The sequence below is a fragment of the Typopeltis vanoorti genome, chromosome 10 (genome assembly GCF_054136105.1).
Source record: "Typopeltis vanoorti isolate ZY-2024b chromosome 10, IOZ_Tvanoo_1.0, whole genome shotgun sequence".
NCBI lineage: Eukaryota > Metazoa > Arthropoda > Arachnida > Uropygi > Thelyphonidae > Typopeltis > Typopeltis vanoorti.
The window spans coordinates 44,800,991-44,820,098 of NC_143558.1; the positions used below are offsets into that span (position 1 = coordinate 44,800,991).

Below are 19,108 nucleotides of genomic sequence, written 5' to 3' on the forward strand. Positions count from 1 at the left end.
ATACTGTTATAAACCTTTCTTCAGAGTTTCCATGTCTTGTTCAATAATCATTTATTGTTTGCATTCTCTTTCTTAGTATATGAACAGTCACTTGCCACTTCATTATATACTATTCAAGAATTTTCCTATCTCTTTACTAGCAGGTCTTTGGGGCTTTCACCTTTCCTGCTTTCTAGTTTATTTTCCAAAATTTGAAATCAATTATTTATCCTAACAAAAATTTTTCCTTTATTTCATTCATTTGTAACCAAGACATATCTATTAAAGATACGTTCTCTGTCAAGAAAGGGTTTATGCTGAACTATAATGCTGGTAATTATGACAGACTTTGGAGGCATCTTGGAGCAATTCCATGGCTTGATACATGAAAGAAAATCAGTAGTGCATGGGAAAGTGGTCAGCGATTATTTGGGAAAAGCAGTATCAGACTGCATACCAAAGGTCACGAGGATAAACCAAGTGAAAATTAAGTGGATGAGTAGAGATATAAAGCCAGAGCTTCAAAAAAAAGAAAAAACATTGTAGAGTTTTCTGTAGAGAATATAAAGAAAACAGGTGATCAGCATACTCAAGTGCAAGCAAGAAGGATTATTTTTAAAATTCTGTAAGCACTGTGGCCATTGGATACGAAGGTGTTATGTATATGGTTGAATTCTGTTGAAAGAGAGGTTCCACTGGAACAAAAGATTATCTGTATTCAATATCTATAATCTTTGTTCCAGTGGAACCTCTTTTTCAACAGAACTGAACCATATACATATCCAATGGCTGCAGTGCTTACAGAATTTAAAAAATAATCAATCCTTTCCCCATTCCTTGGCCATCCCTTCAGAAGGATTTCAGAAATGTATCGGCATTCCCCACATCCATGGCACATCTGGGAAAAAATAGCCAGGTCTTTAAAAAAAGGATAACCTCTACATAGCTTTTAAGCCCCACCAGAAACTTGCTACCAAGTTTCTGGTGGGGCAAAGATCAGCCCCCCCCCCTATTAATGCTTGGAGCATAGAAAGTACCCTGTTCCTGCAAGTTGGCTTACTTTAGACAGATAGGTAGATCAGCCACCATCTCTTTAGATGAAAACGAATCTTACATCTGTAATCACTACTATGGGCAGACCATGTATTGGATACCATTCACAGGATCATCTGGAAGGAAACCGCCATTCTCCATCATAGTAAACTTCAAAAGAAAAGACTGTTTTTGGAATCTGCAGTGGCACTCAGAAATCAATTTAATTGAAACAAATATGGTTGCATTAAACTTCTGAAATATGGGAAACAATAATCATCAGCGATCCCAGTTTACATCCATGACCACCTACAAACACCGATAGAAGGCACGCCACCTAGATAGGACTTTAGAGTTGCCCATGTGTTTCATTGGGTAGTGCGTGCGTGCATGCATGTTACAAGTGTTATTTGTACTCCCTTTAGATGTGTCATTGACTGAGATGAACTTTTCTATTGGAAACATTAAAATTAGTTTTTAATCCCTTTCTTAACGCTGTCAATACTCCATTAAACCTCCAACATGATGATTGGTGTTAAAAAGAATATGATAAATAATTATACTGATGAAGTCATATCATTCTCTAGAGCTTGCAAGCCATTTACTGTATTTTAGTTAAATTAATTTATTGAAGATCATTTATCTTTATGTAAATTTGTCATTTTCTAGTTTTTGATTGTATTTTTTTCAGTAGTTATGTTAGAACAGTTCAAAATATTTGTATAATGTCTTTTACAGAGAGTGTATTATCTGTCATTAGAATATTATATGGGACGAACTCTTACAAATACAATGATCAATTTGGGAATTCAGAATACATGTGATGAAGCAATATATCAGGTCAGTGTTTTCTTATTTATTAAGAATTGAAAAAAAAATAGCTGAAATAAAAATTGTACAAATATTTTGGAAAACTGAAAATTAATGTGGATTATCAATTAATGGACAAGTTCTTCAGCAAATGTCCATTTGTCATTGTTAATCTTAATATTATTTTAAGTTATCATGGGCAGCTACATTAGTTATCTGAATACAATACTTGCCTTAAATTCATGTGACATTAATGTTTTATTATTATTCAGACCTCCATGGAGTCAAAAGACTCATTGCAGACTCACTAGACCTAAGTTCAGCAAGTTCAGAGATAATTTGTTCTTTAAAACCTGCTACTCATTGAAAAATCTCTACACATCTCTGGTAAATTCCTTTTGCTAACTTAGCTCTGGCTAAACAAAATCTTAGGAAATATTCTAGTTTTTGTAGTAGAAGGAAGATTGAATATGAAAGACTTGCTTTTGTGGATACAGACGAAATGTCACATATGCTGAAGTTATACTGAAAATATTTACTGAGTATTTTGTTGTATTTGAAGTTGTGGATAGGCTAGGAGTAGTCTGATTGAATTACACTATTAATAAAAAAGGGTTATCATCAGTTCAGGAAAGCTTTGATGTTAGTAAAACTGGATGGGATATTATTATTATTGTAATGCAAGCTGCCATGGCATCCCAAAAGTTCATTGTGTGAGGGACACATTAAAATTTTACATAATGCTGTCTCTTCTTAATATCATTCACCAACATAGCAATCAAATGATCATCCCTGGTAACTATTCCACTCATTCAGCACCCCCCCCCCAAGCAAATAATCCAGTCCTTACACCCTTGATAACTACACTGTTCCACAATGTCAATGATGATGCCTTCTTTCCAATCCATTCATGCATTGGAAAATTTCTCAGCATCCCTTTAGTAACTTATATGTTTCTATCATGTTCCCTTCTTTTCTGCTTTTAGCTAAATTTCTTAACTCACAAACATTTAGTCTATCCTCTTAGAGCATTTTACAAATCATTTACCATTTTGGTAACTCATCTCTGAATTCTTTCCACCATTTCCACATCTACATGAAACCAGGCAGTAAATCTGTGCACTGTATTATCATGTACATTAAGTTAATATACAAGGGAAATGCCTTTACCTTGTTTGTTAAGGGCATTATCATTTAACAAGAGTTAAGTGATAGAAGCAGTCCAAGAAAAATAAGAAAGCTAAGCTAAATAGTGCCACTGCATAAGAGAGGATCCAAGTCAGCGGTGTCAAATTATAAGCCAATCTTATCATGTGTAGTAGTGAAGGTGTTAGAGAGTCTGACTCAGAATACATACTTGTATTGATGAGAATAGGCCACTTTCTAAACAGCATCATGGATTTGTTAGGGAGAAGTTTTAGTACCTAACTATATTCTAGGTGTATTGGATAGGGAAGATAAATACATAATAATTTGTCTTGATTTTGTGAAGTTGTTCGATTGAATACTACATGACAAACTACTATTGAAATTGGTTAGGGATGGATATTAGTAATCCGATTACAGGAATGGCTGTTGGACTGTCTTCCTAGCATTAAGATGATAAATCAGATGGGACATCAATAAGCAGAAGCTGCATAAAAAAGAAAATGTAGTAGAAAAAATATAAGGCAAAATGTTATGGGTCGTACAAAATACAGGTAAGAAGCGTGACCAGCATAATAAAGAAGACAAAAATCAATACTGCCTCAGTAGTGCAGCTCATAGAATACTCACTACTTGTTGACTACAGCAGCTGTGGGTTTGACACATCTGGTAAGATGTGGATGTTTGTAAAAGCCTTCTTGGGACAAACTTGTTTTAGACTTGGCCTTCATCTACACTACAGTTCTTCTGGGGTGCAGACCATGTCATGGATATAGATCACCAGATCCAATGGAAAAATCCTCCCTCATGTACAAAAACAGATTAAATCAGAGAAACTATTTTTGAATCTTCTACAGCACTACAACATTCCCCAAACACAAACAAATTTGGCTGCATCACATTGCCAAAAATCTGGGAGATTATCATTTTGATACTTTCAGCAAATGTCCATCACCACACCCATAAAGAGTGCTAGTTAGGGCTATAGGAGTCTGCCTTTTACAATCATTCTGTGTTTGCCTTCTTATGTGCCTGCATGTATATGCTCAATGTCTTTGTGCTTATGAAGATGCCTTGGTGACAAAGGCAAAATATTGACTTTGTTAACCTAATTTTATAAATAAATTTAATTATTAGCTTTAGATATCTGTTTTATCCCTCTAAACATCAACATGAGTGGAAATCAATGTCCAAACATCCATACCAGATTGTTTAGACTTAAATAATATAATGCTTGCCTTAAAAAAAAAATAAATAAAAATAAAGCCGAGCAAGGAAAATCCTAGAGGGATCTTTGGTCTTTTTTGGTGAGTAAAAGGAAGAATGATTGCAGAATATAACCTATGATAAACAAATGCAGATGGTGGGAAAATGATTGTGGCTGAACAAATAGTTGAATTACTGAGAGAGAGAGAGAGATTACTATGTCATGGCATATCATCCAGGTGCAAATTATTCACTGAATAACTGCAGCAGGAAGAAATGTGCAAATGAATGTGAAGTTCCTCATATAATATTATACTTTAACCAAGTGATAAAAACTTCCTCTGGAATTTTAAAATATTTATACAGAAGGAATTATGCATAGACTAGAGGTCAGGAAGGAAAGAATGAGAAGCTGTTCCTGGAAGATGTATTCCTAGAAGAAGAGACTCAACATAGAGAGCAGTGAGTGAATAGAATATGTTTCTGGATATTGTGAATGCTAGAAATGTGAATGAATTTAAGGTGCAGTTGATCAAATTGAAGGTTGATCACCTTCAACCAATAATATAATAATAATAACTACAATTTGTAATATTTATTATTATTATTATTATTAACAGGCCTCCATGGAGTCAAAAGACTCATCGTGGGAGGTCCTTCCTAAGAACATAAAGTCTGTCAAGACTCATCGAGGGGAGGTCCCCCCCCTAGTCTATCATACCACTCTTTAAACTCATTGACCATTCTCGCTCCCACCACTCCATCAGGCAATGCATTCCATGGTTCAACCACCCTCCATGCAAAGAAACCACTCCTTACCCTCTTGCTCACAGTTTCCTTTCGTAACTTCCAGGGATGGCCTCTTCTCATCATTCCTTCCCGCTGTTCAACCAAGCGAGAGAATACCCCAGTGTCAACCCTGTAACCACTTCTCAACAGTTTAAAAGTCTCAATCATATCACCTCTCCTTCTTCTATCCAAACTGTGCAGTTCACATTCCCTCAGCCGATATTCATAACTATCCTTGTACAGTCCTGAAACCACCACAGTTAATTTATCCCCTTCAAATCCTGGGGACCAAATCTGAGAACAATAGTCCAAGTGTGGTCTGATCAGAGACTTATACAACGGAATGATAACAATCTTATCTCTGCAGGTCAGTGTCCTTCTCATAATTGCAGCAATCCTCTGTGTTACCTTTACCACCTTTGCAATATGTCCCCTAAACTTCAGGTTTCTATCAATCATCAACCCCAGATCTCTTGTCTCCCCTACTTCCTCCAGTATAACTCCTCCGATAGAGTATGCAGCATCCCATCGATGTTTCCCAAACCTCAAGACCTTACATTTTGCTGCATTAAACTGACACCCCCATTCATTTGCCCATCTATCTAGCTTATTTAAATCCTCTTGCAAGTTTACCACATCTGCACTATTACTAATAATCCTTCCCAGCTTCGCATCATCCGCAAACAACTGAATATCCCCTTGCAATCCACTGGCAATGTCATTGATATAAAGGTTAAACAATATAGGTCCTAGTACTGAGCCCTGCGGGACCCCACTTGTAACCCTCTGCCTCCTTGAAACTGCTCCACCATACACAACTCTCTGATACCTATCAGACAGCCAATCCTGAATCCAGTTGACCAATCTGACATCCAGACCGATATGCTGCAACTTAAATATCAGCTTATCATGTGGCACCCAGTCAAATGCCTTCGCTAAGTCTAAGAAAATTGCAGTATATGCCTTTCCCTCATCTAATGTTCTTGTAACTTTATTATAAAAGGCTAGCATATTGCTAAAATAAGAGTGCCCTTTCACAAATCCATGTTGACTCTCACAGATAACATTACCCTCATCTGCCCAATGCTGTATACGGTCCCTCACTACTTTCTCCAAGATCTTAACAACTACCGATGACACACAGACTGACCTATAATTAGACACTTCCAGTCTGTTACCACCCTTATGCAATGGCACTATCTTCCTTCCTTCCATTCCCTGGGCACCTTTGCCAAAGTCAGACTTTCATTGAAAAGCCAAGTTAAAGGCACTGTCAGTTCTCTAGCACATTCTCTCAAAACTCGTGGTGAAATACCATCCAGTCCCACAGCTTTACTGACATCTAGAGTACTCAGTATCTGAAACACACTCTCCTCCTGTACCTCTAAACCTCGAACCAGCCCTATCCCTCTAGCATTAAAACTGACTCCTCTAGGATGAAATACTCCAATAAAGTGTTCATTGAACAATTCCACTATGTCCTCTGCATCAATCACTCTATTCCCATTTTTATCCCACAATATCATTCTTCCACAGTCATTTTTCCTTCTACTGGCCACATAGCTAAAAAATTCCGTAAGATTTTCTTTGGATCTTAGGACCAATCTCCTCTCATATTCCAGTTTCGCTTTCCTTACCACTCTAGTCACTCTTCTGGCCTGTGTCTTATATTCTTCATGCATCTTCTCTTCACCTGTCTCCTTATATCTCTTCCATAGCCTCTTTTTCGCATGCAATTCCTGTTTAATATTATGTTTGTCATCCACTTTACTCCAAATTGTGTCCTCTTCTTCACTCATGGTATACAACTTACCATTGCTGCTAACAAATATTCTTTCACAATTTTCCAGGCACTAATGATATCCCTGCCTTACAATTCCTCCCACCATGAAACTTCCTGAAGTTGACGTCTAAGACTATTATAATCACCTGCATTATAATTCCACATAAGTTCCCATCTCTTTGATACTCCTGCATGTCTATTCATTTTCCAAGTCAAAACCATCTAGACTACTGTGCTCAGATTTGGTCACCTAGGTTTCTTCTTGATGGGGAGGAGGTGGAGAGGATCCAGAGGCGAGTGACCAAGATGATAGCAGGTCTGTGGAATGAACCGTATGAGAACAGGTTGAGGATTTGTGGGTTGCAAAAATTGGTTGATAGGCGGAGGAGGGGAGATATGATTGAGACATTCAAATTACTGAAGGGTTTCTATAAAATTAATTCAGAAGATATTTTTGAGAACAGGGCTGGTTGTGGGAGGACTAGGGGACATCCATGGAAACTGGGCAAAAGTGTGGTTAGTAAAGGTGTTAGAGCTGGGTTCTTTACTTTTAGAGTAGTGAATGAGTGGAATGCGCTCCCTGAGTCTGTGGTGGATGCTGTGACAGTGAATGAGTTTAAGGCGAGGTATGATAGATACTGTATGAATGTCAAATAGTTGTGATGAATATGATTTGGGGCCTCCCTCGATGAGTCTAATGACTCCTTGGAGTTGCCCGTAATAATAGTAATAATAATAATAACCATATGGTCACTCTCTCCAGCTGGTGGGAGAGATGTCAACTCAGTTATTATCAACTCTTCTGATGCCATAACCAAATCCAAAACTCTTGAACCTCTTGTTCCCTTTGTTACATGTTGCCTAAGACATTTGTCCCTCAAGAATTCTAGAAATTCCATTCCCCTATTGCTATATGCATCATCCTCTCTCCAATTTATACTACTGTAGTTAAAATCTCCCATAGCAATCATTCTTCTTGCACTTGCCAAACTTAGCTGTCTAAACATCTTCTGGTCCCCATCCTCTGTGCTCCTGGGTCTGTAGCAACACCCCACTAAATATCCTGTCTTGCCTACCTCTACCTCACACCATACGCTCTCAAAATCATTTGTCTCACTTCTTTCCAAAGCCTCTTAGAGGACATGGTTCATCACTTATCATAAGCAGTACCCCACCACCATGCTTTCCCCTCCTATCCTGACGAAAAATGCTATACCCTGCAACTTCTATTCCTGTTGTTATATCCCCTTCTGTCAACCATGTCTCAGTGATCGCAATAATTTTTGGCCAGGCTGATGCTATCTGTGCCACCAATTCCTCTCCCTTATTCGGATACTCCTGGCATTAGTATAAAGCATATAAATGCCATTGTTTCTATACCCAGCATTATCCCTTCTAGACTCCACTGGGCTCAGTGTTACCTGACATCGTCTCCCTTCTCCAAAGTATCCATTCCCACAAGAGGCCACCCATTTAGTTTTGTAAATTAGACAATTATTTTAATGATTAAATATAATTATTATTTGTGGTTCCTATAATCAACATCTGGTAAAGCACTAATAATTCTTTATGCTGCTATGCTATGTCACAATAAGGATTTTACTGTACTTGTAAAATTGCCCATTATTATTTTTAAGAAAATGAAATAAAAAATATGTAAAAACCAGAAGTTACAATGAAGCCTAAATTAAAACATGTATAGTACTTACTCTAATTAATTGGAGTATCTGATTATTAAAAGAAAAATAAAATAAAATAAACTCAGCACTTGCACTGGTGACAAAAATTGTATGAAGCAATACTATTAATCATATGAGTACATTTTTATACAATATGATTTTTAACTATATATTTTAATGGCACCGTCGCTCATCTTTATATGTTATGCCAAATTTTGCCTTCATAAGATACACCGTGGGCCAACATGTTATGACCACCTGGCTTGTTTCTGGTCAAACGCTGCACATTTGGTTGGAAACAGGCCTGCTCACATTGAACACATTTTCACTGCTAATTATTACTTGGGAATTGTTTCAAACTAGGTATTGTCCTACATGGTGACAGTGGCCCAATGATCTGGACTCTTCCAGCAAGACAGTGCCTCATGTCATAAGGGTTGCACTATGGAAGCATAATTTAAAGAGTATATCCAAGCATTCCATGTGGTCTCTCTGTTTCCTAATTCTCCTGATTTGAATCCCATTGAACATTTGTGGGATCATGTGGAATGCAACATCTGCCAGTTGACACCAGTGTCTCACTCTGTCTTGAACTCTGGGACATTATTCTGTCTAGTTGGTTCAGAATACCTCAGAACATCTTCCGTGAGCTAGTGGAGTCAATGCCAAAATGGATGCAGTTATTGCAGCCAAAGGAGACCAAACAGACTACTTGGTAGGTCATATCATTTGTCTCATGAGCGTATGTATAATCAATATTAACTTCTTATACCAACATTATTACGTTTATCAGTATCATTATACATCTGCAAAATGGGTGATATAATTTGAATTTTAAAATTATAATTTTTTATAATAAAAAGTGACAAATTTTTAGTTCCATCACAGTGAGTGGTTCTGATTGGTCACTTGAGTATAGCACACAAATGGTTCAAAATGACAGCTTTTATAGATGCTTGCAGTGGCGCACTCAGGATTTAATCTTGGGGGTGGGTGGTGTGAGCACTCATGATTTAATCTGGGGGGGGGCGAGTTGAGTAGAACAATTTGAGAATACTACACACTATGATTGCATACGACCTATGACTGAGCATCTTCAGTGATCGCCAATACATGATACCCATGATCTCCTCTGGCCTGGCTCAGCAAATGAAGTAGCGCTTGGGTTCCGCCTGAGCACTACTCTAGATTCGTTTGCCTTGTGTTCACAGCGGCCTTAATTCCTGAGAGTATAGGGTATTCCCACCTTATGTGACCGTTTATTCATAAGTAGTATAGAAATAGAAGACATGACACAACGTAAATAAAAAAATGATTTTTAATTAGGAAAAGATTTTTGAAAAATTTTCTAGTGTTTTTTTTCCTTTTTCTTTTGGAGCCCTAGAGGAGTTCTATATATATATAGAGCTCCTCTAGCCCAACAGGAATGCAGAGGTGCTTTTATTTTATGTATAGTCACAGGTGATGAAAACATCATGTTGGAGGCTTAATGGATTTTTTACAACACTCAGAAAGGATTAAAACAGAATTTAATACTTCCTATATTTCGATCTAGTCACTAGGACATCTACGGGGATTACAAAAACAACTAATGTAACATAACACAAATATCAAACAATACTAAGCCCAACCACGTGGGTGACACTAAAGTCCTGTCTAGGTGGAGTACCCTCTAAGGGCGGTTGCAGGTGCCCTGGAATGTAGGTGGGACCTCTGGTGATGAGTGTTTCCCAAATCTTCTGAAGCTTAATGCAACCATATTTATTAAGATTTGGTTGATTTCTGAGAGCTGCTGCTGCTTCTAAGAATAGTCTCTCTTTCTTGAATTTGCTGTGGTAGAGCATGGTGGTTTTCTTCCATGATACTCTGTGGGTGGTGTCCAAGACATGGTCAGCCAAGCCTGAATGACCATAGTTGTGCTTACAGATGTAAGACTTGTGTTCCTCCAGGCAGATGGATGCTGATCTTCCTGTCTGTCCAAAGTATGCCAGCTTACAGGAACAGGGTACTTTGTAAACTCCAGGCAGAGAGAGAGAGGGAGCTGATCTTCCGTAGAACGGATAAGGGTAGCAAGTTTGCAGTGGGGCTTATATGTTTTGTGTAGATTGTACTTTTTTAGAATCTTGGCTATTTTTTCAGATGTGCCACAGATGTAGGGTATGGTGATGGCATTTTTAAAATCTTGTTGACGAGAAGGATGGAAAATGGGGGAGGAACTGATTATTTTTTTGACTCAGTATCAAAAATATAATCAGTTCCTCCCACATTCCCCGTCCTTCTCGTCAACAAGATTTTAAAAATGCCATCACCATACCCTACATCTGTGGCACATCTGAAAAAATAGCCAAGATTCTAAAAAAGTACAATCTACACAAAACATATAAGCCCCACTGCAAACTTGCTACCCTTATCCGTTCTACGTAAGATCAGCTCCCTCTCTCTCTCTCTCTCTCTCTCTCTCTCGGCCTGGAGTTTATAAAGTACCCTGTTCCTGTAAGCTGGCATACTTTGGACAGACAGGCAGATCAGCATCCATCCGCCTGGAGGAACACAAGTCTTACATCTGTAAACACAACTATGGTCATTCAGGCTTGGCTGACCATGTCTTGGACATCACCCACAGGGTATCATGGAAGAAAACCACCATGCTCCACCACAGCAAATTCAAGAAAGAGAGACTATTCTTAGAAGCAGCAGCAGCTCTCAGAAATCAACCAAATCTTAATAAATATGGTTGCATTAAGCTTCTGAAGATTTGGGAAACACTCACCACCAGAGGTCCCACCTTACATTCCAGGCCACCTGCAACCGTCCTTAGAGGGCACTCCACCTAGACAGCACTTTAGTGTCACCCACGTGGTTGGGCTTAGTATTGTTTGATATTTGTGTTATGTAACATTAGTTGTTTTTGTAATTCCCGTAGATGTACTAGTGACTAGGACGAAATATAGGACATATTAAATTCTGTTTTAATCCTTTCTGAGTGTTGTAAAAAATCCATTAAGCCTCCAACATGATGTCCTGACAGCACTTAAGCCTCTACACATGAAGTGATGAAAACAGATTGACCATTATGATCCTGAAACAAAAAAATCTGAATTCACTGCACAGGAAGAAATTCAAAAGACAGCATTCTGTGAGCCGAGTCATGACAGCTGTGTTGTCAGATAGATAGTCTTGCTTGTTGACATTTTTGGAGAGAGTCACCACAATCAATTCACAACTGCGGGATGTTGAAGAATTTGAAAAAGCATCCATAGAGTTCAGCTTATCAGAAACATGAATGAGGCCTCCATGACAAATGACCTCACTTCAGTTTGTTTACAAGAGATGCAACATTTGGTTGGAGTGATCTTCCCAGTTCTATCCATAGCCCATATTTGACACCCCTCGGCTATCACCTGTTTGGTCCTCTGAAGGATACATTCTAAGTTTGCCATTTTGTAGATGATGAGGATTTGAAATATGTCATTGATGATGAGCTCCATCGATACAGTAGTGACTTTTCCATAATTGTAACATTGTCTCACTCACTGATGGAGAAAGTGTATAGAGAATGATGGGGACTTGAAATTCACAATATACTTGCTGAAGATGGCATATTAAAAGTCCATGTAAGTCATTGTTAAATAAATTATGTATTTTGAGGGGGAAAAAATACATTACTTTCTTACTAATATATTTGTAAAAAATATATATATATATATTGTAAAGATTTTTGTCACAAAGACTTGCGAATTCTCTTTAAAACTGTGTACTTTTGGCGAGGAGGCGCTGCAGTCGTGACAGAAGCAGACGACGCTTAGGACTTGATTAGAAAAGTTTCCGCTGTGTGTGGTATCCATTTTTTTTAAATGTGCCCGAAGTGAAAGAATAAGTACAACATTAGTGTTTGAAGGCAAATTATAATGTTTTTGTAGTTTCAAGAATCTTGTAAAGCAAGTTTGTGTCAAGTTTTTCAGAAATAAATAACATCACTAGAGTTACATCAGTGAAATGCGTATGAATGTGTTCTAAAAGTATACGTATAAGCGAGCATTCATTCTGCGTAATGATCAAGACTTTCACCAGCTTTACCACTCATCACAAGTCCGAATTTTACTGGCGCAGTCGACAGGATCTACAAGGTGAGAGCAATTCGTTATGTAAATGCATGCTCCCATGTTTTAGAGTTCTATTTTGATTATTTGGGCGAAAGTCTGTTCTAATACAAAACAAAAAAAAAAAAAAATAGTGTTCGTAGTTTGTTCCATCCTGGAACAGTAGTAGTTTTGATTTCTCGCCAGAGAAAGAATACGTCAGTATTCAAATTTTGTTCCATCCTGGAACAGTAGTACAACAGTTTGGATAAATGAAAAACACGCCAGTGTTCAAGCTATATTTTCGTCCCAGATAGTTCAGAATAGTTGTTTTTTTTTTCATTTTAAATTTATTTTGTTCTGCAGTTACCGATTTGTCCTGTTTTGCATGTTAGTTCCATCTTGGAACAGTCAGAACTTGTGATTTCTCGCCAGAGAAAGAACACGACAGTGTTATCATAGTTAATTTTTGCATACTGTTTTGATAGTTCTGTTTCGAGATTTCAGTTATTATATAGTAGAGGTGTAAAATCGGAACTATTTTTTTGTTTTGTTTTTATATATCCACATATATATATATATATATATATATATATATATATTTGTGTATTTGAAAGTGTAGTAAATTGTGTAGTTGAAGTTTTTATCTGATAATATTGTAAGATTTATCTATGTTTACAAATGATATGTTGAATTTAATTATGAGTCCCATAATCGCCAAATGTATACATCTCTTTTTGGGCTTTTAAAAAAAAAAGAAAAAAAAAAAGTGCAATTGATTCTTTTTTTTAGGGTGATTTTTTTTTATCAGTAAAGAGAGTTATTGTTTAGCACCATGACTTATTTAACCAAAGGTAGAAAGGAAGATTTACGTAAATTGGCTGAAGAATTGGGAGAGAAGCCAACTGTTGAAATGAAAGTGATAGATCTTAAAATGATTATTACGGGAAGTAAATTTTATGAAGAAGAATTTGTTAAAGGGATGTTGGAGACGATTATTAGTACCAGACTCGAGGAAGAACTGATGAAGAAAGAATTAGAAGCTCAACGGCGGAAGGAAGAACTAGAAGCCCAATGCCGGAAAGATGAATTGGGGGCCCAACAGAAAAGAGAACAAATGGAGTTCGAGTTGAAGAAACTGGAAATTGAAGCGCGTGTTCAACCAACCTCAACTCCAGTATCCAGTGACAATAAACCATATTGTCTTGAACTAATTAAGCTAATGCCTAGGTTTAGATTACAAGAGGATGACATTGTGATATACCTATCCCTGTTTGAAAGACAAGCTAAGAGAACAAAAATAGATGTTAAAGACTGGATATCATGTCTCTTGACTTTGTTACCATTTGAGATTGTCCAATTAATTGGTAGAGAGTCAGAAGAAAATTGCGAAGATTATGAATATATTAAAACAATTCTACTAAAGAGATTTAGACTGAATCCTGAAAGTTTCAGAAAAAAGTTTGTGATGCACCAAAAGGTTGCTGAAAAATCTTGGAGGGATTTCTGTTATGAAATAACTAATTATTTCGAAGAGTGGATTGGTGGCCTTGATATCAAGGATTTTGAAGGGTTAAAAGATCTAATTATTACGGATCAACTGAAGAAGAAAGTACCACATGAAGTGAGAGAACATCTCTTAGACGACTGGACAAAATTCGTTTCTCCAACTAAGTTAGCTGACAGATTGGACGAATACGACAGTGTTCGTAGTACATCCAGGAAGCCCATCGGAGCTATTCCGAAGGACAAGGTTACTGAAAAGTTTAGACCTTATACTCCACCTGCTGAGCGAACATTCAAAAATAAGTTATCTCCCTCTCAAAGTCCACCGAGATGGTACCAGCCGTGGCGAAATGATGATTCATACAAGCCTCACTACAAACCAACTTGTTTTACTTGTAGAAGGGAAGGTCATATTGCCAAGTTTTGTATGAAAAATAGTCAATCAAAAGGTACTCCTACTACAGCACACAGTAACCTAGTTCAAACGTCTACCACTGGGAATGACGATAAATCAGGTGTGTTGACTGCCAAAATTTCCATTCCAGTATCCAAATCAGTGGACATTGATCGAAATGTAGATGATTTGAAGGTGGTCAAAATCAAATGTGGAAGTAGGGTTTTAAATGGAATAATAGATACGGGAGCGCAAATACCGGTAGTGCGCGAAGATTTAGTGGCAGATACACCCCATGATGGAGAAAGTAAGATAGAAATATCTTCTGCTTTCGGAGAAAATGAAATAACACCCTTAAGGATTTTTGAAATGAAAATTGATGATAATTTACATGGTAATGTTCCAGTCACATGTGCTGTCTCAAGAAAACTGGTTACCGATCTGCTACTGAGCTCCTCTGCCTATGAAATGCTGGTCGAAAGCGTCGAGCTACATGAGAGTAGTCATCATTGGGAGACACCGGTTCTGAAATTAAAAGATTTAAGCGATAAACGGTCAGAAGATGATGAAGATGAAGACATGCCTTCGAAAATAACCAGTACAGCATTGGCAGTAAGTACGATAGAGTCCCCACCAGGTGAAGAAAATGAGTGTATACCAGAAAAAACAAAATTCGAATTCGGCAAACTTCAAAAGGATGATGAGACGCTTCGAAGGTGTTTTGAATGGGCAAAAAGACAGAAAAATTCCTATGCGTTTGACAATGGGGTTCTGCTTCATAATGAACATATTTGTGGCGAGAATATTAGACAAGTAGTGCTACCGCATGTGAAACGAGAGAATGTCTTAAAGATGGCACATGAAATCCCTCTTGCTGGCCATCTCGGCGAAAAGAAAACCCGTCAGCGAATCAAGTACTCATTCTTTTGGCCTACCATTAAACAAGACGTGAAAAAATATTGCGAAAGCTGCAAGGAATGTCAAATGAGAAGGACTGCTACATATAGAGATAGAATCCCCATACGACCTATCGTCAGACCAGAAGCTCCGTTTGAGGTATGGAGCGTGGATTGTATCGGACCGTTAGAACCCCCATCGGGAAGAGGACATCGATTCATAATATGTGCTGTTGATTTATGCACTAGATGGGCCGAAGCCATACCTGTCAAGGAAATAAGTGCTAAAACTACATGTAACGTTCTAATGAGGATATTTACTCAGACTGGATTTCCTAAAATGGTCTGTACCGACCAAGGTACGAATTTCACATCTAAACTCACTCAAGCTTTTGAAGATCTGCTAGGCATAGCTCCACGTTTTTCCACTCCAGGACATCCTGAGAGTATGGGCGCTGTTGAACGTTGGAACAGAACTTTAAAAGAGATGATGAATAAGAATATACAGGAACATGGAAGAAACTGGGATTTACATCTTCCCTATCTTCTATTCGCATACCGAGAAGTACCACATAGCACTACTGGGTTATCACCTTTCCAGTTGGTATATGGAAGATTACCTCCAGGCCCCTTATCTTTGTTAAAAGAAATTTGGACTGGTGGACGAGTCATCCCAACTGCTGCCTCTCGCTCGGTTGAAAATTATTTACAAGAGCTTCTTGAAAATCTAAGAAAAGCTCATGAAATTGCATCCGAGAATGCCAAAGGGTCTCAAGAACAATACTCCTCCAGATATAATCTTCGTTCCAAAGAAAAATCCTTCATGGTTGGTGAAAAGGTTTTAGTATTGTTACCTTCATCCTCTCATAAGCTTCTAAATACTTGGACAGGACCTGCTACAGTCGTCCAACTTACTAGACCACATTCTGCGAAGGTTGAGATGAAGGATGGAAGTATCAGGGAGCTCCACATAAATAAGCTTCGACCATATATTCAAAGAATTAATCATGTCGGTCTAGTTTTCGAACTAGATGAAGATTTCGGAACACTCCACTATGCACCTGCTGACAAGATGAATAAATCAGTTGAAGATATTAGGAAACACCTTGAGGATATGGAAGCTCTCTTGACGGAAGAACAAAAACAAGAACTTTTTGACATCCTCCGGAAATATGCAGATGTTTTTAGTTCCAAACCTGGTCATGCCAAAGTTGATGGACACTCCATCAAAGTTACAGAGAACTGTTCCCCTAAGAGACTCAAACCCTATAGGGTGCCAATCACTCTACAAAAGGAAGTAGATCGACAAGTCAAAGAACTGTTAGATATGGGTCTCATTGAGCCAAGTGTCAGTGAATGGGCTCATCCCGTTGTTTGTGTGGCTAAGAAAAATGGAAGTGTCAGACTATGCATTGACTTTAGATTGCTGAATAGTTTTACTATTCCAGATGCTTATCCAATGAAAATAGCTAGAGATTTATTATTTGAGGTAGGACAAGCAAGATTTATCACTGTAGTTGACCTCACCAAGGGATATTGGCAAATCCCTATGGAAAAGGAAGCAAAGCCCTTCACCGCATTCGTGACGCATTCTGGTCACTATCAATGGAATGTCTTACCGTTTGGAATGAAGAACGCTGGAAGCACATTCCAGAAATCATTAGATAAAGCACTAGCTCCTCATAAGGCATACTGCCGATCTTATATCGACGATTTGGCTATATTTTCTAAAACATGGTCTGAACATCTCACCCACATAGATGAAGTCTTCAAAACATTAAGAGAGGTGGGTTTAACAGTAAACCTAGAAAAATGCGAATTCGGGAAAAATCAAGTGAAGTTCCTAGGTCATTTGATTGGATCCGGTCAACATTCTCCAGACCCAGAGAAGGTCGAGGTTATAAAAGGTTTAGCGACACCAGCAACAAAGAAGGAAGTAAGAAGTCTACTTGGACTGGCTAGCTACTACCGTGACTACATACCACAATTCTCCCAAATTGTATTACCACTGACAAATCTGACTAAGAAAAGTGTCCCAAACAACATTCCTTGGACTACTGATGCTGATGAAGCTTTTACGAAACTCAAGGAAGAGCTTATAAAAATGCCTTCTTTGCATACTCCAGATCTCGACAAGCCGTTCCAGTTGTATACGGATGCATCAGCAACAGCAATTGGCGCATGTTTAGCTCAAAACAACGAACAAGGAAAAGAATTGCCCATTGCTTTCTTCAGTAAGAAACTAAATTCCTGTCAAATGAAATGGTCAACCATTGAAAGGGAAGCTTTTTGCGTCTTGGAGGCATTGAAAAAGTTTGACACATGGGTATTTGGTGCTGAAATACAGGTAATTTCAGATCATAACCCTCTGACCTATCTAACTAAAAGTGCCCCTCATGGTGCCAAGTTGTCCCGATGGGCTTTAGCCCTACAACGTTATAATCTGACTGTTACATATAGAAAGGGTAGTCGTCACGGTAACGCTGATGCCCTTTCCAGATTAAAAACTGATATAATTAATTAATGCTATTGGCTTGTTTCTTAATAATGATTATATATTTTCTTGATGTTTAGTTAATGATAATTATATAGTTTTTTTTTGTGTGTGTGGGAGCTGCATCGCACCATAAAGCTCTCACCTCATTTCTTGTATTTTAGAGTCAATTACTCGCCTGAGTTTTTTTTTTTAGATGCAACATCGACACTCCTGTGACGGATGTGCTTCCCCCAAAGGGAGCTGTAAAGATTTTTGTCACAAAGACTTGCGAATTCTCTTTAAAACTGTGTACTTTGGCGAGGAGGCGCTGCAGTCGTGACAGAAGCAGACGACGCTTAGGACTTGATTAGAAAAGTTTCCGCTGTGTGTGGTATCCATTTTTTTTAAATGTGCCCGAAGTGAAAGAATAAGTACAACATTAGTGTTTGAAGGCAAATTATAATGTTTTTGTAGTTTCAAGAATCTTGTAAAGCAAGTTTGTGTCAAGTTTTTCAGAAATAAATAACATCACTAGAGTTACATCAGTGAAATGCGTATGAATGTGTTCTAAAAGTATACGTATAAGCGAGCATTCATTCTGCGTAATGATCAAGACTTTCCCCAGCTTTACCACTCATCACAAGTCCGAATTTTACTTATATATATTGGTGTATATATACTTATATATATATATATATATCAGTGGCATCGTGTGCTCATTTCAGTTGGGAATGCTGTCATCGCTTATGCAACCTGCACTAAAATTCACGTCAGTTTGATCATATAATTGCATTTTTATTGATGTATGAAAGTTTTAAGAGTGTATAGCACATTAGTGCTCATCTTAATTGGTCTAATGCAATTAATTGTAGGATAACTTTGAATACTTTAATTATTATTATTATTATTATTATTATTAAAGAAGAAGATGTGGCCAAATACAAATATCTTAAAAATCAAATTACAAGAAAATGTAGACATCCCAAAAAAGAATACCTGGAAGAACAGTGTAATAACATAGATGAATTATTTAAAAAAGAAAACATAGAGAAAGCCTATAAAGAAATTAACAAACTAACTTTCAAATTTAATAAGAACAGCAAAAACAATGCCATCCATCAAAGATGAAAATGGAAAATTACTAATAGAATCTGAGGATATATTAATGGAATGGAAGAATTATCTTGAAAATCTCTATAATGGCGACGAGCATAGAAAATCAAAATGAAGATAATGTACGACCCCCAATAATGAGAGAAGAATTTGATAAAGCACTGTCCAAAATGAGTAAGGGAAAAAGTCCAGGTGTAGACAATATTCCTATAGAACTGCT

At 37.6% G+C, this 19,108-nt stretch overlaps 1 protein-coding gene across 1 annotated transcript in view; it reads left to right on the forward strand.

Annotated features, from left to right (window-relative positions):
- LOC150102377 (glycogen phosphorylase-like) overlaps positions 1–19,108 on the forward strand; it is a 479,880-nt gene that overhangs the window by 59,303 nt on the left and 401,469 nt on the right. Inside the window, exon 2 of the mRNA XM_090399808.1 lies at positions 1,750–1,851. Coding sequence (XP_090255934.1) covers positions 1,750–1,851 — 102 coding nt within the window. The remainder of the gene's footprint in view (positions 1–1,749; positions 1,852–19,108) is intronic.